Genomic DNA, 22299 nt, shown 5'->3' with positions numbered 1-22299 from the left:
CATCTTGGCTTGGGGCAATCTCCATAGACTGCAATGAAGGTTAAGGGCAAAATTGGCTGTATAAAAAATATAACCCATAATAACTTCCTAAAACCTTTCTATACTAAATATGTGTCTCCCTTGACCCAATGTAAGTGGGTATATGATACTGTATGTAAAAAATATGTCACTCCAACCTGACAAAAACAGAGACTTAGAGCCAACCAAATGGCATACTCAATGATTTTCCCGGCACGACTTAGAGTACAACACGGCGAGAGGGTCCACTTCTTCCAGTCTCCCGACGAGGCAAGCTTATTCCTAGACCGGATAGGCTGCCCAGATCAAAAACCCTAATCGCCCCAGACCTCAGAGAGACAGAAATAACAGGAATCCTCCTTAACCCTCATTAAACAGTCCTAGACAGCAGCTAATTACCACCGACAAATACCACCGGAACCAGAAACTATAAGTAGCCGTCATAACCAGTAGCGATCAGAACTAAGCAACTTGTTCATTCGCCTCACCGACAAACACCGGAACAACCACAATGAACCCAAAGCGGGGCTGGGATACTTGGGAGGCCGCAAGTGCCCCTAGCACAGCACCTGTTTGTTTTACAAGTTGAGTTAACGGGTTGGGATATACCCGGCGGCATGGCAACTCCATGGACCGCCTCTTGTTACTTTCTGTTGGCAAGGGACTTCTTTGTGGGCCAGTTGGGGGTTGCCCACCCTAGGGAGGGAAACGGTAAGGGCCAGTTGCGGATTGCCCGTGTTCAGTACCCACCAAGGGAACCAAGAAGGTTCTGCGCCACGCGTCCCACGCCACCCTCCGGCCAGTCATCCCCCGGATCACCAGCAACGCTGCTACACCACTCAGCCAACAAACCTCCAGGCACCGACCCTAAAGTCAGGCCAAACCTAACGATAACGTTATCGAGCACAGAAATCAAAAAGCAGACAAACACAATCTCTAATTCGCCCCTTTCAAGATCATAACCTGGAACATAAGAGGAGGCAATATCCCAGCTAAAACCAGGAAAATCCTACAATACCTAAGAAGATATGAAGTGGACGTAGCTATGCTCCAAGAAACGCACCTACTCCTGGGGAAAGACCACCAATGGGCTAAGAGCTGGGGATGCCATAGATACTTCTCCTCTTACTCGTCCTTCTCCAGAGGAGTCGCAATCCTTATACACAGGAGGATCAGCTTCCGACTTGTCCACACAGCAAAAGACACCGAAGGGAGAACAGTCCTAGTATGTGGCATCGTTGCGGGCCAGAAAATTACTTTCGTCAACTCCTATGCACCAAACGTAGACGGCCCCGACAACTTCAGCTGGGTACTATCCCATCTCTCATCCCGAGACCCTGCGACCATAATTTGGGGGGGAAGACTTGAACACAGTGCTAGACCCAGTGAGGGACAGATCCCGATCCACCCCACAACCCCCATCCAAAGCCTGTCTCCAAATAAAAGAAATTTGTAAAGCATTCGACCTGAAAGATACATGGAAAGCATCCAAAGGGGAGCTGCGGGAATACACCTTCCACTCCGCCGTACACAACACGAGTTCCAGGATCGACTACCTCTTCACTTCAGCGAACGGCCCATGGACAAGCGGCCCGTGCGACATCCAACCAAGAACTCTATCCGACCACTCCCCAGTAATTCTCGTTCTCAACCCATCCAATCCCAAACCCCCACTACAACGGTGGTGTTTCAAGACCGGCTCGATGCGTGACGAGGTATTTGCCTCCGAATTGAGACAGGAGATCTCCGTGTTCCTCGAGGCAAACACGGGGTCGGTTTCCTCAGCCAGCACACTCTGGGAAACTCTAAAGTGTTTTATCAGAGGGGTCTGCCACGCCAAAGAGAACGGCATACTCAAACTCATTCGGCGGCAACTGACAACCTGCGAAGAGAAGCTAAAACAGCTAGAACTCCAGCGCAATAACACAACCAACCCAAGAATACTAGCCGCCCTGAGGGAAGAGCTACAAAAATTCAACAGCGCAGCCTATCGCGAAATTTAATTTCTAAACCGCAACAGTCAGGTCAGACAGTATGGCGAAGGTCAAAAACCTGGCGCTCTCCTGGCGAACCTGATCAAGGCTGACAGCAAACCGTCTCCAATATAAGGGATTCGAACCAAGCAGGGCCAGTTGGTCCACACTGACGAAGGTATACCGGAAGAATTTAGGCTCTTCTATCAGGATCTCTACAGCACTAATCACAACAGAGACCTAAATGCCCCATTAGAGTACCTTGAAGACACAGAGTTGTACTGGGTCGAGCACCCGCCGCGTGAACCACTGAATGAACTAATCACACAAGAGGAGATCATGGAAGCCATCAAGACCCTCCCTAACTCCAAAGCTCCTGGCCCAGATGGCTTAACAGGAGAATTCTACAAAGCTTTCGCAACCACCCTTGCCCCTCTCCCGGTGCAGTATATGAAGAGGCACTGGAAAAGGGGAACCTCCCCCATTCCTCCTGCGAAGCCAATGTAATCCTTTTACACAAATCTGGCAAGCCACCGGAGGACTGCGCATCCTATAGACCCATCTCCCTGCTTAATCTAGACAACAAAATACTCGCAAAGGTGCTCACTAACAGGTTGCTGCCATTGATGCCCGCCCTGGTGCTAGCAGACCAGGCCGGCTTCATACCAGGCCGCAACACGACCTTCGGCATCAGGAGGCTGTTCAGCGTCATCGAAGCACTAGACCCCTCAAATCAAGCAATTGCAGTTCTTTGACGCCGAAAAGGCTTTCGACTCGGAGTGGCCGTTCATGTTCGCTATACTCACCAGGATGGGTCTAGGTGGCCGCTTTATCAAACTCGTATCTTTACTGTACAACAAGCCACGATCCAACATCATTGTAGGCTCGGCAAAATCGGCCCCCATAGAACTCCAACGAGGCACCAGACAAGGCTGCCCGCTTTCAGCACTGATCTTCGCCCTGGTAATGGATCCACTGGCCTTCAACCTAAGAGAACATCGACAACGAAGAGGTCTCATTATAGGACCTCACAAGCTCATTATATCCCTATACGCGGACGACATAGTGCTGTTCATACGCGATCCCGAAGCCAATCCGAACCCGGTCATGAGGGAAGTTATTAAATTTGGAATGGCCTCCGGCCTGAAAATCAACCAATCAAAATCCATTATATTCCCGCTGACCCCAGCCACCAAACCATTTGCTGATGACTTCCAATTCACATGGAAAACGTCCAAAGTCCGATACCTGGGAATCCAAATGTCTCTGAACTACCATGAGGTGTTCCGAGATAACTACGAAGAGGTGGTCAAGTCCCTCCAGGAAAAAGTGAAATGGTGGAAGACCCTACCACTAACGCTCTGGGGGAGATCTTCCTTGGTCAAGATGGTGATCTTACCAAAACTACTATACCTGTTTACCAACATTCCAATACTGCTACCCCAAACTTATCTGAAAAGACTGAAAAGCTTGGTCCTTGAGCTACTATGGGCAGGCAAACCAGCTAGAGTGGCACACGCAACACTAACTCCCAGTAACGAGCGGAGGTCTCGCCCTTCCAGACCTGGAGAAATACTTTTGGGCAGCTGTAGTGATACACGAAATTGCAACCTTGCCAATCAGGGCTTTAGATGACAGCATTAGCCGCTGAAAGCCAATAGTGTATTCAAAGTATGTGCTAAAAATGCTGACAGTAGTCTGTTGTAGCACTTCCATTATGCAGTAGTGAGCTACAAGGAATATGCAGGCCTAGTATGAAATAGGTCAAATTAAGCATTGTTGATAGACAGGCAGGGAGGGCCCCTAGCTATGTGGCTAATAGGTATTTTTGGAGTGTTTGGAACATCATGGCACCTATATAGCGCTTAGATAGCCAGTCTTAAGCGCTATAAACACTAAGCTATGAGTGCATGCCTCTTAGAGCTTGCAGATGGGGTTAATACATCCCTGCTTCCCTTAGAATATTCAGCCTCACTAACGTTAGCCCTGGCTCCAAGCTAATCTTCCTTTTCTCTGGGAAGGTACTGATAAGACATTCCTCAGCCAGCGCAGATGGGAACAAGGGAGGGGGTAGGAGCGAGCAGGGAGCATCTCAGAGAGAGCTGGGTTTTTTCCATGAGCCAGTTGCACAGGGAAAGTTCTGGAACTGTGCGTCATGGTGACTGACAGCAAGAGATTATAAAATATCCATGCACACATGGATCAGGGGGAGATCGCCTGTGGACTTGATTCGTGTACAGTCAGGTGCCCGGAATTGGCTCTCACGGTGTCCTCCAGCCTTGTTTTTCTATGAGCGGGGCTTGTTTTACAGCTAGCTTATGAGAAACCCAGGTCTCCCAGGGCTGAGATTAAGGGACGTAAGACTGTGTTTCTCTATGTTTCTCTATATTTCTCTATGTTTCTCTAAGTTTATCTAAGTTCCATGTTTCACTATATTTTGCATTGCTCTTTGTTTTATGCTTTGTAATATTCTCTAACTTGAATCCCAAATGTATATGAAATTCACTGCTTAGAATAAATATGCTAACACTTTGAGGGTGTCATTTGTCACTAGCATGAGATCACTGCTCAGCACAATAGAACCTGTATTTTGGGCTGAATTGGGTATTTTTGCTCTCAAAGGGCTGGCCCCGAGGAAGATTTTGCCCAATATCAAGACATTTGGTGGCAGCTTTGTGGGATTTGTGAAGGGCAGTGCCATGCTGACATGACAAATGGTGTGAGAGAACACAGTGTAGAGTGGGGAGCAGGCTGTCGCATTTCCTTGATGGTCTCACTGCAGCTCTGAGACTTCAAAAGGCAGCAATGTTGTGTCGGCTTGCCGTGGCCGATAGCTTGTGTGGTTAAGACTCCCTTCAGTAAATCAGTCGTGACTGACTTATTGCATGGGATTGGTGCCAGGGAGTACAAGGCAATAAACGAGCGGGAAATGGCTTTGTTTAAAGCACTCCGATGAATGGTTAAGAAAGATGTATGCTCAATTAGAAAAAGAATTTTATCATGTGGTTTCCCAAGTTTAAAGTTGTAATTTGGAATGCATAATGAGACGGAGTTCTCATCTCTATTCTGTCATGAGGGCAGGAAAAAAAAAAATAATTGCAGGGATTTGACATGCAAATTGTGAATAGTGATTTAACCATTGACTCAGCCCCAGTGTGCTAGCGAGTGGGGGCTGTAATGTTCGGAGGCGAAGGTTCGTCTTTTTTGATATATGCTTTTGAAGGGTTGGCATTCCTGAATAATGAGGAAGGGGAATGAGCCATGCTTAGGAGAATGAGTAACATCTGTGCTGAGAGCCTAAAGAGTTTTTTCTTTCTTTTGGCAACTGTAAAATTCCATGTGCTAATGGTGGCAAATTCTGTTTAAAGGAAACACACTAAAATGGTTATATTGCATTTTAGGCTGTGCCATGCTTTTATTGGGTGAGAGACTCACTTAAAAGGAAAGTGAGTGAATGTTATTTGGATTTTCGATTTTTGTGTACTGATTTGAAATTGCAGAATCAGTTTGCAATGGTTGGGGGGAAAAACAATTTATATTTTTCTAAATTGCCCCTGGAGTATTTTTGACTGTCCCCATGCTATGCCATGGATTTGTGCTGTTGCCTTATAAGTGATGTATGATTTGGAAATAGTGTCCTGTTGACTGTGATACATGGGGAAAAATGTTGTTGACACATTAAACAGCCCACAAGCAATAGAGTGTGGGTTGTTCTTGCAGAAAAAAAAAAAACGTGCAGGGAGCTGCACTAAATATGGCATTTTTATTTTTTAAATGCACTGAACTGAGTGGTTATAGTTTGGCAATGGTACAACAGAATGAAACATCTGTGTGTGATAAGATAGCACAAAGATTTAATGGGTTGTGAGTTCTCTTGAAAGATCGCACATTACAAGAAAAAAAAGACGCTTTGACATTTTGCAAAATTACATGGAGTAGAAAAATGACAAGAAAAGTGCCGCTTTTGAAAAACAAGAGTCTTGCTGTGTGTGCAGAGCTTGTGCCTTGAAGCTGTCTTGGGCGAGGTGCGTGAAGGCAAACAAAAGCAGAAACAGTACAAGAAAGAGTTAATTTGGATGAACTGTCTAAAACGAGTGAAGCCGCCACAGTATAAGAGTTATAGGCAAAAGAGATAAGCTGCGTGCTAATGGCGCTGCCAGGTGCACACGAAAGATAAACATGCCTGCATTCCTGAGGAAGGGGGAGCAAAAACAGAGAGCTGTTCAAAAAGTAAAGAATTTGCCCAGTAAACTGTGGTACGGAGCAAAGGCTTCATGCAGGATGGCAGACGGGCACATCACATCTGAACATTTACCTATGCATCTGTGAATGGGCCAAGAAAAGACAGCTGCCCATTCCAACAGACATTACTGTGCAAACCGCATTCCCATGTGATGTGATGTGAAGTGAAGTAAAACGCTATTGCTGTGCAAGCTGCATTCCAATGCTCCATGTGATGTGAACTGAAGTAAAGCGCTGTGCACTGGAGAAGAAACCTCTAGGCGCTTTGAGAAGAGAAAATACACATCTGGCAAACTGCAAGCTACATTGCCAGGGATGGAGTAACTGACAAAGACATTATGGCATTCCAGATGGAAGCAAAACTGACAAAAAGTGCTTAGCCGTTTTGCAAGAGACAACATGCAGAGCGGGGCTTTGAAGTACAACATGAACACTGCACATTAGCCATGATCCAGAAGCCACACGGCTTAGTGCAAGAATGAATGATTTGTTGAAGCAACAAAAGAAACTGGCTTAGACTATCGCACTCAAAGGGGTGGTTCAAAAACAGCAAACGCCCTTTGAAAAAATGACAAGTGAAAAAACCAGAGGCTTGAAAAGACACTGCTAAGAAAAGAAAGATAAATAAACAAAGCTGCTTGTACAACTGTAAGCGGTATTGGACTGAAAGACTTTACCTTTGAAAAATGGAGTGATGCCAGCAGGGCAACCTGAATCAAGATCATGAGACACTGGAAGCAAGTTGGCGCCTGGCATTGGTGATCGCTTTGGTGAAAAAGAAAAGCATTGTGCGACCTGGGTACTTACTATATGGCTTTGTAAAAGCACAGATCAGTCTGAGGTACCATTGACCAGCTATGATTGCATTGCACAAATGAGTTTGTGATTAGGCAGTTACACCCCGTATGGTTGAGTGTAAATAAGCCCCCAGAAACATGCAGAAAGGTGATAAATAATTGCAGTAGCAATGACAAAGTGTGTAGTTACCTGATGAGACTTTTTGAAGATGGGGGTGGTATTATGGGAAGGGGTGGATAACGCTGATATTGAAGTTTTGATGACATCCTAACATTTCTGTTTGTATTTTGCCTAGGCAAAGCACGACAAGACATTTCATAATATCAGAAATTAATATGCAGTTTGTGGGTGACACTGATCAAAGAAGGGTCAGACGCATTCTCAGAGAAAGCGAGCCACTGCGACATGCTATTTCAACTTTAACGTGCCCTGCACCGCACTCAATGCTGTAACCTGCGAATAGTGTCCAACAGAGTAATAACTTTTGCTGAACTGGCACGATGCAGACTTGGCTAATTATCAAGTATTTGATGCTACACATTTAAATGACATGTTTTGCCCTTTCTTGTTTAAAGGACTATGGACAATGAATTGTGGACTGTAACATCAGGCACCACATACAGCTGTGTGACACAGCAATTGAATGCTAACACATTGAAAAATGGTTTTTAAATGCACTGTTGAGATGAATCTGAAAAAACCAAATGGTTTTACTCTTCCAACTGAATGGCTTTAACCAGAGATGTTTTGTTTTTTGAAAAAAAAAAATATTCTACATTGCACGTAGGCAGGAGAATGATTTATGAACTGTTGGGGCAGCAGAATTATGCAAGCAGGAGTGTAATTAATTTTGAGATAAGATGAGTGCGCACATCAAAGTCACCTGTGCGTAGGTTAAGATTCTTAATTGAAGTAATGCTGCCAAGTGTATGAGCTATAATTTGAAATGGTAATCTTTGAAACACTGGATACTTTTACAGCCAGCTTAAGGCAGGTAAATGAAACCATGACTGACTTGATGTTTGATTTTTATGACACAGAGTGTGACACGGTTTTTGTTAAACCAACCAGTTTCATGTTTTTGTGGGGACAGCTGTCTCCAGCACACTAATGCAAAGAGTCACCTTTTGATTGTAAACATTTGGAATAATTCTTTGGAAAAGCGCTGCAAATGAGTATCCACATGGAATTGCTAGAGTACTGGCCTGGCACATTGTCAGGCATCTTTTGTCACTGAATGGATACCATTTGTTTAATTTGTCTAATGTGATGTTTTTCTGACCAAGAACTGCAGCGAGTGTTCTCGCCAAGATTTAATGAACTATAACTTGACTAAATGAATTTTTTCCATGGTGTGATGAAACAGCCACTGCCGGATAGTAGTATGGTGTTTGTGGCTAAAGTTAATATTGTATATGGTAGATATCCCACTTGAAGAAGGGTATTCTCCAAGTCACAGAAGGTAGACACTGTGAACCTGTTAGATTTTCCAGTGGTAAGACAACATGTAAATTGTAGACTGGTAATGCACACCTTCATTATTACAGTGCTACACTTAGACATAGATTTATCATGAGGCAATGTTTCCTTAGTACTACCAAGCTGCTACAAATGGAGTCCATTTCTATGGCCCATCACTAGAGTGCGCGTAGCTAGGGAGCTAGATTCATTAATTGCAGGAGCTTTATATGCTTGTGACATAGAAACTGTGCACAATAAGCTAGCCACTATGGGTTCTGATGCCAGCTCTGCTATAGAACTTCTGGCCTAGTGGGGCCCATTGATATGCCCAGCACTGCTACAAGTATTGACAGCCAATTGAAGATGACAGAATTTTAGACATGAAGACATTTTTGTCTGCCATAGGGCAGGTCAACAAGACTGCTAAATACACACGATGCATTGTATGGCAAACATTGTTAAATCAGCAGGTGTTGGCTTTTTACTGGGTGGGGGCAACCATCCTCCACACACTGGCACGCAGAGCTACAGTTACCAGCATACATATGGATTGAATTGCTTGCTTTTGATTGCATGAATAACACATGCCATGCTTTGATGTAAATTAGTAGAATTGTTTTTATTTAGACAACCTGGTGCCCATGGGTTCACCTTGTTCACGAAATTAGATGGTTTCTGGTTGGGTTCCACCTACCTGGGGGAAGTGTCTAGTCACACAGCCCATAGTCACGCTTGAATGCCCTGGGATCAGGGGGAGGGTAGGCCCTTAGGGTGAAAGGCTGCCAGGTTTTAGAATTGGTAACCATACATAAATGCAATAATGCATTGTAGATTAGACTACACCGGATTGCCTTGACATTCTAACGGCATGCTGCTTTTTAACTGACAATCAGTTATACAAAATTGATTTAGGTATTTTTGTGTAGGCCATGTTTTGGCTAGAGTAAATGTCCATGTTCACTTGGTGCAGGTATTTTTGTGTAGGCCAGGTTTTGGCAAGGGTATATGTCACTGTTCACTTTGTGTACATTTTTGTTTAGGTAGTGTTTTACCTTGCATGCCACGCTAACTAACCGCTAGAAGATAGTTTGCTTAAACCTCTTGCAAAGCCCCAAGGTCTTTATCACTGCACTAAATACTATATTGATAGGTATTAGTCAGCATTTTGTCGCACAAACGTTGAATAGGGGTGGAATGTAGTGATACACGAAATTGCAACCTTGCCAATCAGGGCTTTAGATGACAGCATTAGCCGCTGAAAGCCAATAGTGTATTCAAAGTATGTGCTAAAAATGCTGACAGTAGTCTGTTGTAGCACTTCCATTATGCAGTAGTGAGCTACAAGGAATATGCAGGCCTAGTATGAAATAGGTCAAATTAAGCATTGTTGATAGACAGGCAGGGAGGGCCCCTAGCTATGTAGCTAATAGGTATTTTTGGAGTGTTTGGAACATCATGGCACCTATATAGCGCTTAGATAGCCAGTCTTAAGCGCTATAAACACTAAGCTATGAGTGCATGCCTCTTAGAGCTTGCAGATGGGGTTAATACATCCCTGCTTCCCTTAGAATATTCAGCCTCACTAACGTTAGCCCTGGCTCCAAGCTAATCTTCCTTTTCTCTGGGAAGGTACTGATAAGACATTCCTCAGCCAGCGCAGATGGGAACAAGGGAGGGGGTAGGAGCGAGCAGGGAGCATCTCAGAGAGAGCTGGGTTTTTTCCATGAGCCAGTTGCACAGGGAAAGTTCTGGAACTGTGCGTCATGGTGACTGACAGCAAGAGATTATAAAATATCCATGCACACATGGATCAGGGGGAGATCGCCTGTGGACTTGATTCGTGTACAGTCAGGTGCCCGGAATTGGCTCTCACGGTGTCCTCCAGCCTTGTTTTTCTATGAGCGGGGCTTGTTTTACAGCTAGCTTATGAGAAACCCAGGTCTCCCAGGGCTGAGATTAAGGGACGTAAGACTGTGTTTCTCTATGTTTCTCTATATTTCTCTATGTTTCTCTAAGTTTATCTAAGTTCCATGTTTCACTATATTTTGCATTGCTCTTTGTTTTATGCTTTGTAATATTCTCTAACTTGAATCCCAAATGTATATGAAATTCACTGCTTAGAATAAATATGCTAACACTTTGAGGGTGTCATTTGTCACTAGCATGAGATCACTGCTCAGCACAATAGAACCTGTATTTTGGGCTGAATTGGGTATTTTTGCTCTCAAAGGGCTGGCCCCGAGGAAGATTTTGCCCAATATCAAGACAGCAGCGCAAGCACAATTTCGCAGTCACTGGTACGCCACTCACACAATCAGACCTCACGTACAAGTGGAACGAGCCCTGGCAACACCTAACCTGTTAACCGCCGTCATCTTCAGTCAGACCTCCGTCCCCAACTCCACCATGAATGTAATGCTCATGACGTACAAAGTCTGGAAGAAACTAGCTCAAAGGTACGGGGTACAAACGCGATACTCCCCCCTTCTACCCATCAAGTTCATACCAGAGGTTCCACTGACGTCCGAGAAAGTGTTCCACCAATGGACTGATAAGCTGCACATAGAGACCCTGGGAGACCTCTTCACGGAGGACGGCTTCATAACGCTGCAACAAGCAAAATTGAAAGGCGGCAATACCGCACTCGACGTATTCCTCTACTTCAGGACCCGGTACACTCTGTAAGCACTCCTACCAGACTTCCCACGTCAGCCCCCAACCTGGCAACTGCTGCACAACACTATACAGGCACAAGGCGAAGGAAGGCTGGTGTCGCAAATCTACAAATCTATCATCGCTGATACGACTCCCAACCTCAACCATGCAAAGACCAAATGGGAAAAGTCCCTGCACATGACCATATCAGAAGAAGATTGGACCCACATCCTGAAACAGACACAAACAAATCGCCCTCAACTCACGCCTTAAGCTAATCCACTTCAACTTCCTACACCAGACCTACTACACACCAGCGAAAGCTAACAAGCATCACCCTGAGGCAGCTGCAAAATGCGAAAGATGTGGGGCACATTCAGCAGACTTCGTCCATCTCGCATGGGACTGCCCCGAACTAACACCGTTCTGGAACCAAGTCTTAGAGACAACGCGGCAATAGTAGGAGAGGCGATACAGCCGAGCCAAACAGCAGCCCTACTTGGTATGACAAAACTGCTCTCTGCCCCAATAAGGAAACTGGCTGGACTCCTGCTGACACTGGCCCGTAGGAGAGTGGCTATGACATGGGGCCGGGCCCCCCCCAACAATCGCTGCCTGGCGCAATTACATTCTTTATTGCCAGGATGTAGAAACAGACTTTGTCAAGCTATTACCCTTACATGCCCGTCCACCAGACATCTGGGGCCCACTGGTACTATACTTGCTAAATGAAGCGGGGGCGGCTCCTTCCAGCCAAACAGACACCTCAGACACAGAAGAAAGGCTTCAGTGAAGACACAGACCCGGTATCACCACCTCCATGATGCATTGGACTGGTGCAGGACAGCACAAAGACACAAGGATATAATACTGAAAGGGGAAGCGGAGGGAGGGGGAGGAAGGGAAAGTGGGACACGGCGCAGAGTTAAGTCCACCCTAATGTGGGTGTGTAGTTTTCTGCTTTAAAAAACCAAAAATAAAGGTTTTAAAAAATAAAAAAATAAATAAAAATAAAAAAACAGCAGGTGTGTTTGGGTGTTTTGATTGTCCGTGGGAGCCGGGGGTGGGGGGAGGGGTGGCTTGCCAGCAGGGAACCTAGTTCCACTACTTCTTTTCGTAAACTTCAACCACTGTTACCTATACGAGTTAGTGACCCTTTTTAGGCGTAAACCGTTTGGGTAAAGCGAGCAGTGCTTATTGTATTGCGAACAGGCAGAGCATACATGAAAATTAGTTCTTATGGCTGAGTAATATCAAAATGTAATCCACATGAGTTCTTAAATTATAGAAGGATGGAAAGTCACAGTTCAATGCCTTCCAACTGCCAGTCTTTTCAGAGTGAATACGCCATTAGTGAAATGCTTTAAACTTGAATAAAAGCTGCCACACTTATCTGGAGTCATTATACCAATTGTGGCGCAATCATACCACAAAAGGTTTTTTATTAGCAATCATTTCCTGAAAAAAAATTCTTCGAGTAGTAAAAGACCGCAATCAGCCAACGTGAATTTTACGAGCCTCCCTTCTCCTGTAGTTTCTAAAAATCCAAGACAAAATAACTGGTTCGTACAGGCTCAAGTTGTATACTGTGTACGTTGATTAAAACAAACCACATGCAACACATTCCTGTATGGAAGCCTTTTTGGCAATATACTGGATGTATCCCCAGCAGGGAGAGGTCTTCAGTGCACGGCGTTCACATTGCAACACTAAAAAGTCAATATCCAACGTTCACGCCCACTATACAAATAACGAGGTAAGCAGGTGGCAAATACTGTACCTTTATTGCAGCACCTGTACACTTTCTTAAGTACCATAGTCTGTCCTGGTAGGCTTGCCGTTGCACAAATCCTCGCCAATGCGCCTGTTTAAATAATAAAGAAAACCTTTATTTTAATGGATAGAGATGGCTTAACGAAACCCGAGAATGTCAACCATCCGCATCCTGGGCAATAGGAAGAAATGGGCAGGTCATTCTACGTTATGACAGTGGATAAAGAACTGCCCCTTGAAAATATATTAAAATTGATCATTCTTGTTGGTTGTGCTATATGCCAAAAAGTAGGCCACTATAGTCAAAATGGTTGATTTCCTTAACCTTTTCAATGGAGATGCAAGCTATATATAAAGGTGCAAGGAGTGTTCATCTGGATAGCCAAGTGCTGTGGACAAGATAGTTACAGCCTTGCTGTAGGGACTGGTCCCCAGCCCAAACAATGCCACCGTAGACGAGGATTTGAGTGATAATGTTAATACACCTGGCCAAGATGTGCAAAAAAGCTATTGTGGCTTCTGTACAACATCTGATGTGCTTGGCTACGGCAAGAGGCACTGCAGAGTGCTTTATGTGGAAGACAAAATCAAGGGGATGGGCTAGGACATGTCCAAATCTATACGTGTGGGTGGGGGCTAAAAAGTGAGCAACTCTGTCTAAGAATCCGAAGTAGCTAAAGGACTTAAAAGACGGTAAACCCATGTAATTAAAGGAGTAGCCCAAAAGACATTCAAGCTTTCATAACTGAAAAGAAAAGTTGTAATCCATTGAAAAGGTGTGTTAAATGTAATTAATCCATTTATTTTGCTAGATGTCATTACAAACTAGGCTATTCAATCTGTTGTGTCTTTTTTTTTTATTTTGGTTGGCTAATAAAATTAACCTTTCAAAAAATAATTATTTTTACAGAACACATACAAGGAAAAGAATTTTTAGCAATAAAATTAAGCAACTTAACCTAAATATATTAAGTAAAACAGATAAAAACATCATACCATACCAACTTATGATTAATATGACTACTCGTCCAAGTCAAAATCAAAAGCAACACATCAAAAACAAATATGGACACACTATATACAGGTAGGTATCAAAATATTAAGAAGTATTAAGAAAGCCATAGTTTGCACTCATTCTCCCATTCATCAGACATCAGGTTACTTACTAAATTACAGTGAACACAGTATCTTGTTTAAGAATTGGATAGTGGCTATTCTTACTGTGATCTTTGATGTTGCAAATAGCTCATACCATAGCTCATCATTGGAGCGTCTTATACAATGGTGCCTTGTTAATTTGCTGATAATGTCTTTTCTCTGCATTTTTAAAGCAACACATTCTATTAATAAATGTTTCAGATTTTCTTTAGCTGTTCCATCATTGCAGAATCGACAAAATGAGGAATCTCGCTTAATAATACCTCTCCTTAACAAGATTTGTTTTGTTGGCCATAAATTTAGGCGAAACCTCAATATTTGATTTCTGAGATTATGAGAGGAACATTTTAATAAATAATCAGCCGTTTGACGAAATTTTTTATGCCCAAACAGAGCTCTGTCAAAGTCCTTTAATTTCAGGCAGTTCTGTTCAGTTAAATGCCAATCCAATTGGTATAGTTTAGTTTTGGCTTTGGTAGGATTGGATAATAAAGGTTCTAGAGAAATGTTTGCTTCCGTCAAATCTAACATCACAGCCTCTCTCCAATTTGATGGAAATAAGTGTTCAGATCGTAGTAAATAGTCTGCCCGAATCTTAAGTACACTATTACTAGATAGGCCAAGGACGCATTTCCGAAATAAGCAGCATCTCTTCCAAGATGCTTGTATGTTCACTGAAAGAATTCCCAATTCAAAACGAAGCAGTGCCATTGGGCTAGAGTTTGGAAGATTCAAGACTTTCTTCCAAAACCTTGCCTCTAATTTGTTCCAATAACAGGCCTCCAAGGGTAACCATGCCTCGGACCCATAAGTAATAATGGGAATTACCTTTTGCTGATAGAAGATAAGAATGTGCTTGCACGAGAATCTGTTGTGTCATGTCCGCCTTGAAGAGAGACGTACACATTTTGCTTAGTAAGTTTCTCGAAAGATTGCTCATTTATCATTAATGTGGATACCTTGGGAGAAGTATACTTTTCAAATCAGCCTTATGAAACAGACTAATTTAGCTATTGCAAAACATCTTAACACTAACAACTTCGCCAATCATAGTTTAAATACTCACCTATGATAGAGTAGCATGCCAGTATGCTTCCAGCCCAAACATCTCCCTTAAATTAGATTTTGCCATCATTTGCTGGCTTGGTGGTCAGACGTGCCAGGCCCACATTCCTTTATTTCCAGCAAGACTGGGTGAGAAAAGTGGGTTACGAGGAAACAGATGGTGTTGAACCCCCATTGTTCCCTATAGGTTTCTAGGAGCATCACTCGCTGGTGACTTAAGGTCGCGATGAGCTTTACAGTAGATGAGATTACTACGGGCATAAGGTCACAGTTCTCAAATCACTCCCCAGGCCCAGACATACCGGCTAACCTTTTTTAACCTTTTTCGGGAGTTAGTGCTTTTATGGGCCCTCACGAGTAACCACTTCAATGCAATGCTTGTAACTCTCTACCTCCTCGGTCCTGAGAAAATGCTGCGATTTACCTTACCCTATCTTACTGTTACTCGCAAGTAGAAATATTTCTCAGAGCTATATTATCTAAACTAGAAGTCTGGGTCTTAGAAAACAATGGGCCTCATTGCGAGTACGGCAGTAAGGGGTTAACGGCACTGGTAAGGATGCCGGTGCCATTAACCCCCTACCGCCGCATTCCGAGGTCCCTTAGCGGGACCGCTAAGTGACCAGGGAGGTAATAACGGGCTCGCTATTTGCGGGCCTGTTATTACCTCCTTCCCCATTCCCATTGAGCCGTATGGGGGCTCAAATGGGAATGGGGAATGGTTTTCAGAATGGGGACTTACAGGGTCCTCCAAGGTTGGAATGACCCGCTAAGTCCCCATTCCGACTACCCGGACACGGGTTTGGAGGCAGCCATGGTGCTAAGAGCACCATGGCTGCCTCCAAACTCGTAATGAGGCCCAATACCTCGACCCTGATTCACCCAGGGAAGATTTAATGTATTTGCCTTTGCCCAGCATATGCCCACATTAAAATAGCTAGCTACATTAACACCTACTTTAAAGCAGGCAGGATTTAGAAAATGTCCTCTTGTATGCTTTTTGAGGGCTGAATTCTTTGCCATTGGCTGGGCACGGTCTGGTTATATCCGACAGAGCTTTCATGTAATGGCAAGATGCATTGGGATACAAATGATATGCTATAGTTTTGCCTGGTTTTTAAATAGGCCTTGTGACCCTTAACAGTGACGTGGTGATGACAGAATGTAAACTGCGATGTTGCAATGTTCTTATAAGGTTTTGATATGTTTACTTTTACTATATCATTTGATGGTTGTCTTCTTTTATGCGTTTGTGCCACAAGTTTGATAGAAATTAAATTTCCAAAATAAACTAATGAAGTGGCTTAGGTAAAGGGTTAGGCCTAGGAACAACTTCAACAGTAAAAAGCACTTTAATGAAAACGTCTATCCCTAAAATGCACAGTTGTTGCAATTCAGACGACAGAAACAGCCCACCACACACACAAAGCACCATCCTATCACCTCTGTCCCACCTCCACACCCTGTCACTGCTTAAAGTCCCGTTGTCATTCTTGCCATTGAGGCTGCTGGCATCAAACTTGCCGAACAGGAAAAGGACATGCTTCAGAAAAGTTTGAGTTACAGCAAAACATAGTGTTCCTATAATAAACAGTCGTCGGGAAGACTTCACGATTTACTTCAGCAACCCATGCATCGTTTTATCCCACCGATACATCAGCTAGTCAACAGGGGATGCGTTAAACCATTGCTTTCACAGATTGCCCCAAAACAAAAATTCCGATACCTGAATTTTAATGGCAGCCGGCACTTGCTTGCGAATCAGGAAGCTGTGTTCTGCAAACTCTCTGCGGACCAGGTATCCCCTCATGCGGGCCTGCAGCCTGACCAGGATGTCGGTATTGGCTTCCCATTCCCGCTCACGCTTGAATTCGTTGGTCACTCCAGTGATGGCAGACTAAACAAACAAAAAGGAAAGTTAAAAATACCAGTGCTGGGTGGTTTTCACCATGCATGCTTTTTACTATGGATACTAAAATGTTTTTCTGCTGGAAGAAATTCTAGTAGCAAACGCATCCAAATCTAGCACAGAGTATTTTGACTGATTCTACAACAGTTTCTCAATGTTTTGCTAAAGTGGACGTCACCGTTTTTAGTAACCAAGTCCGACTGTGTTCTGGCACGGCTACCTCCATTTTCAATATTACGAAGTTAGGGCACAATGAAAATCCCATCAGAGTTCTGCCGACCACAAAAAGGCGTTGAATCCACGCGTTTAATAACCGGCTCTGCAACAGACAGTTGCACGATAAAGTCCATAACAAAACGTGCAAAGCTTTCTCGTAACAGAACCACTTACAAACGTAGATGTAAGTAGGTTTCCTAAATAGCAATGACCTCTCTTCTGGCTGCTTCATAGGCTTGAAGAGGGAGGGATGGGGTGAGCTGAAGCGGGGGATGTAGATGGGATAAGGAGAAGCGTGCCATATGTAAAGAAATAAGGGTTCAACTTAAAAGAAACCACCACAGTGGTTAAAGCTCGGTTGGGGAGCAGAGCGAGAAGGGACTGCGACAAGCCTGCACATCTAGTAAGATCGTTTTCTCCGTCTTCCCTCTGTTCTCCCTCCCTTGCCTCGTCGCGCCTGGAAACGCTTGTGTATAGGCGCGTTATAAATGCCATATCATATCATCTCGCCCCCGTCCCGCGCGCACCGACTTAACCTGGTGGATACTTTTTCTTGGGAGCACATAGTGAGTGGCTGGGAGCACTATTGGACACCTCTTCGTGCCCAATTATGGCAAAGGAAATGGGGCCGAATCACAAAGACCCAACCAGACATGGCGGCTTTTGGTGGCATCTCGCATTCTCCAGGCTCACAGGATGTCCCAGAAGCTGGAACCACAGCATCCTTTACCCACCAAAATAGCAAAGGGTGAGTCAGGGCACATCCACCACAGACTACGCGCTTGCCCAGATCTCACTCAATACTGCAGAACCGGCACATATCGTACGAAACCACGCAGGGCTCACAGTTCCAGAATAAAAGCACATGCAATTATCAAAGATGTAGCAGCAATCGATCACAAAACCGGCAAAGTCATCAGTTCAAAGTCACTAGCGGCCATAGGTTTAAGACGGCAAACATGAAATAGTCAGCCACAAATTGGGTTGTACTTCCTCCCGTGAGTAAACTTAGAATTACCTGTGTGAGAAAGCACTACAGCTCTGTAGCTGTACAGAGATAAGTAGTGGCTACACCGCATACTGAGCCCCACACTAATAAACCAGTAGTGAGCAAAATCATAGAAGCGAAAAAGGACAGCCCAAAACGTATACCTTCTCCTGTGTGGTAGCACAGGCTGAGGGCAAGCTATATCTTCAGAAACACGACGATTCCAAAATAAAAACGTGCAATCAAGGCGCTATGAAAATATAGACCCTGTAAACCATTTCTAAACAATAGGAAAACCCACCCAAGTAAATAAACAAGGATGCAGACTTACAATGAAACTCTAGGTAGATGAGAAACAGTGGTCAGGGAATCTAATTGGGCAACCAGGACAATATTCAAATTTAAGTTCCTGTGGAGAAAGGCAGAGAAGGGAGTCATACAAGTTGCTAAGGCCCCAAAAGGACCAGGTGGGCAGGACCTCTTGACAGTACCTTTTATTGTAGTCTTTAGGTGCCAGAAAGCGTCAAGCTGGGCTTCTTGGTGCTTTAATAGACTATGTTGAGATGTTTGAGTCAATGTGATTCTAGTAGCGGTTGGCATAGAGTGATTTTTAGTTTGGGTTACTAGGGGTCACTGTGGCACCTATAAGCCTAAACTATTGCAAAAGAGTACAGATAGGGAGGAATGACACGAGGGACACAGTCTATGGCCATTCCCACCCATTCCTGCCTCCACCTGCTCAAAACTCCTCGAGCTCCCATCAAACAAGCCTTACCATCAGACTCTGCACTCAAGGTGCCTGCCAAGGTTTTTTCAAAGCAATGTGAGTTAATCACTTAATTGAGTTGTGAACGTGCTGCTGGTTTAAAAAAATGTCTCATCAGGCCTGCCTTCAACCACTCGATTTATAAGCACTCTGCGTGTCCTTCACTGAAGTCCTGTTAAAAAAACAAAGTAACCAGGGCTGGACAATCATCAGCTGTATGGAATAGAAGTTCCACAGGAAAGCTCAGCCCCCATCGTCCCCACCACCATTCTTCAGGCCGTTCTTACACATTGTGCGAGGGGGGGCAGTGGGGCATCTGAAAACTGCGGCTGAGGGCATTTACCTACAGCTGTGAATACCTGCCTGTATATATGTTCATAATAAAAAGGCATTGATTTGGTGTAGTCTTAGGATTTAAAATGCAAAAGGTCATTTGAAAATTGGTAAACAAGTTATTTGGGGCACAATCAGTTTCAGTTGGTGAGTTTTCTTAAAATCTCAGGAGCACATGTTCACAACATCCATGACTCATTAAGAATGGGAAGAGTGAATATAGTGCAACCTAGGTAAAGAACTTCTGTTATGGCAAGGCGGCTGCGGGGTGCACAGATTATAATAGGATAACATTTTTCATGATGTAAATTGAATGAGCGTTTTCCCTAGTTTTAGCTTTAAGGTTGGATAGCGTGATGAGCTCCACTGTTGAACTTAATTCCTCAGCATATTTGATTTCCCACTCCAAAGAGCTAAACTAAGGGTGAAACATGTCCGATTACAGAGCAGTTTTTGGAAAGATCTGTCTTTGGCCAACAGTGAAAATTAAAGTGCTCCAGCCTTCAATTTGTGAGGACTAATGTTTCTTTAGGGCATATGTGCATACCTTCGGCTCCACCCTGTGACCTCATCCTGTGACAAACCCTAGATGTAGCAACAGAGAGTATGTTAAAACTACAGATTATCAGAGGGCAGGTGTACTGGCCTCTGAATAGAAAAAAAAGCAAAACAGACAGAACGGAAGCTTTTACACCGAAATGACATCTTAAGAAGAACTCTTACGCTTTCTTTTCAAATTCGAAGGGGGGCCCAATCCTATTCTAACTGCATTGCTTCAAAAGCCTAGACGCCAGGCCTGATTCTGAATCACCCCATTGTATAATCTTCAGACTCCGATTCCCTAGGCTTTCTCTGGGTCAGAGTCATGCCCCATTATCACCATGTGAAAAACCTCACCAGGGTGGCTGCTTGGTGACTGAGCATAACTGGTTTCTGGAAGTATTTCTGGTTTTTGGAGTACAGTGGGGGCTGCTGCTAGTGCAGTGGAGTCTCTAGGAAGGGCTGGGCGGAACCCCTTCCACAAGGCTATCCCTCGCCCCCTTTACCTCTCCCTGCAATGAGCAACAGGAGGCCTGGCGCTGGGGACGTGTAGCACACAAAACAGCATTTGTTACAGATTCTAGTCAGGTGAAACGTGCGCACAATGTATTACATGCAGGTTGCAGTTTGACATTCGCATCAAAATTCCCCCTGCCAGGAACCTTCATTTCACTTACATTTTGGCTTTACTTCAGTGGCTAATGTGCTTTCCGGGCAGAGGTAGAGAGAGTTTGTCCATTTAGGGCATGCCGACTGGATGCTCCACTTCAAGAGATTCTTATATATTATCAACTTGGCTCATCTTTCTATAGCATATCATTTTGGGCATGTCAAAATCCTCAATTCCGATGCTGCGTTGGTCTCGAGTTTCCCTAATGCTGCGAGAATACATTATATCATGTTTATGTATAGCATTTCATGCTTGAACCCTCCCACTTCTAAGCGCTGTAATGAGTGATGTTTGTCCTTTTTTTCAGTGTAGCGCCCTGATGCCCAAGGACTTTGGCGCTTAACATATGCAGAAATAGAAATGCAGAAACAACAATGGAATGACTACCAAATGTAATGGTACTCAATTCATCAACCTCAGAAGGATGTAGGGCTGATTAGGCGCACTGATTTGAATTTGTAAAGTGCAGACAGGCACATGGCACAGTTGAGCATTTAACTCAATGAGCTATACACTTAGTGCAGATAAAAATAAATATTTATCATATTTGCCATGCACTGTTGGGTGTCCTGACCCACGTTTAAGCTATCATGCCACAACATTTGGTGCTGTGGGCTTAGAAAATTCAAGATGGCGGAAAACCCACATGTGCGCCGAAATCCAGGAAAGCTGCGCAGTTTGTGCGCACACCAAAATGGTTGCCTCACTTGCCACCCACCAGTGCGAGAATGAAAGGCCGGGTTGCCATGAGGGAAATGGGTTGCCAAAGGAAAAACAGTAGCGCCGGTTAGCTTCAAAGCGCTTTAAAACCACCATTGGACTACCCACACAGTAGTCTGAAACCATTGGGAATGGCAATGCTAATTGCCAAAAGCAAACCCATAACTGTTGGGAATTCATTTTCTTAAATCCCAAAAAGGGGTGCAGTACCAGTACTCACCACTATCCAAAAGCCGGCGTTTTAAAACAACACCAGATTTTACTTTTTTGTGTAAAACTGAATAAGTGAACCCAAGGCAAGCCAAAGAAAGACTTACTGAGAGGTGGATACAATGTAAAGTTATATTCTGAAGTGACTTGAAGGTTTATAACAAGACTGGCTTAGCTGTGGATTTCAGCAGTTTAAGTAAATTTGGACTGGAAGACACTAAAAAAAAATCTAAATGTTTAAATTGACTGAGTGACCTACTTTTGAGTGTCACATAGGTTGCAATTGTTTAAATGTCATAGTTTTAAACTTAGAATCAGCCTTCTAGCTGCATATGTGAAAATGTTTAGTTTTATTTGAATGCAGAAACTGGGGAACAAAAAGTGACATTTTATCTGAAACCCGGCTTAAGGAACTGAATTCTGCCTGGCAACTACCCCCATCAGGAGTGAAACTTGAGTCACAGCTGTGTTCCCAGGCCTAGCTGCCCTTTTGCTGCTCACACTAAGGATATGCCATCTATCTGATAATTGAATTACCTGTGCTCTGCAGGAAAGTGAACAAAGCCCTGTCCTGGCTCAGGCAAAGGTTTTATTGGCAGGAGTCGTAAATGGTCGTAAAAAGTGGCTTCCTCCTGAGGAAAGGGGAGGGGCACTGCCTGTGAGAGCAAGCTGGCTTGGCAGAACTGGAAAAACCAGAAATTCAACCTTGTGCTGAGAGGAAACCACACCCCTTTGGAGCCAGAACATAACTTTAAAAAGATGGATCATTCATAGAGCGGACGTGAAAATTTTATAAATGATACC

The 22299-nt window shown here is 44.0% G+C and overlaps 1 protein-coding gene across 2 annotated transcripts in view; it reads right to left on the bottom strand.

Annotated features, from left to right (window-relative positions):
- IQGAP3 (IQ motif containing GTPase activating protein 3) overlaps positions 1-22299 on the bottom strand; it is a 1503259-nt gene that overhangs the window by 915142 nt on the left and 565818 nt on the right. For both annotated transcript variants that reach the window (XM_069607146.1, XM_069607147.1), the window contains exons 19-20: positions 16870-17040; positions 12928-13011 (exon numbers count right to left, since the gene is read on the bottom strand). In XM_069607146.1, the coding sequence (XP_069463247.1) occupies positions 12928-13011; positions 16870-17040 (255 nt within the window). The remainder of the gene's footprint in view (positions 1-12927; positions 13012-16869; positions 17041-22299) is intronic.

This window comes from Ambystoma mexicanum, chromosome 1p, assembly GCF_040938575.1.
Source record: "Ambystoma mexicanum isolate Mex_15411 chromosome 1p, UKY_AmexF1_1, whole genome shotgun sequence".
Classification (NCBI taxonomy): domain Eukaryota; kingdom Metazoa; phylum Chordata; class Amphibia; order Caudata; family Ambystomatidae; genus Ambystoma; species Ambystoma mexicanum.
Note: the sequence above shows the minus strand (reverse complement) of the source record. Positions and strands in the feature narration are given on the sequence as shown.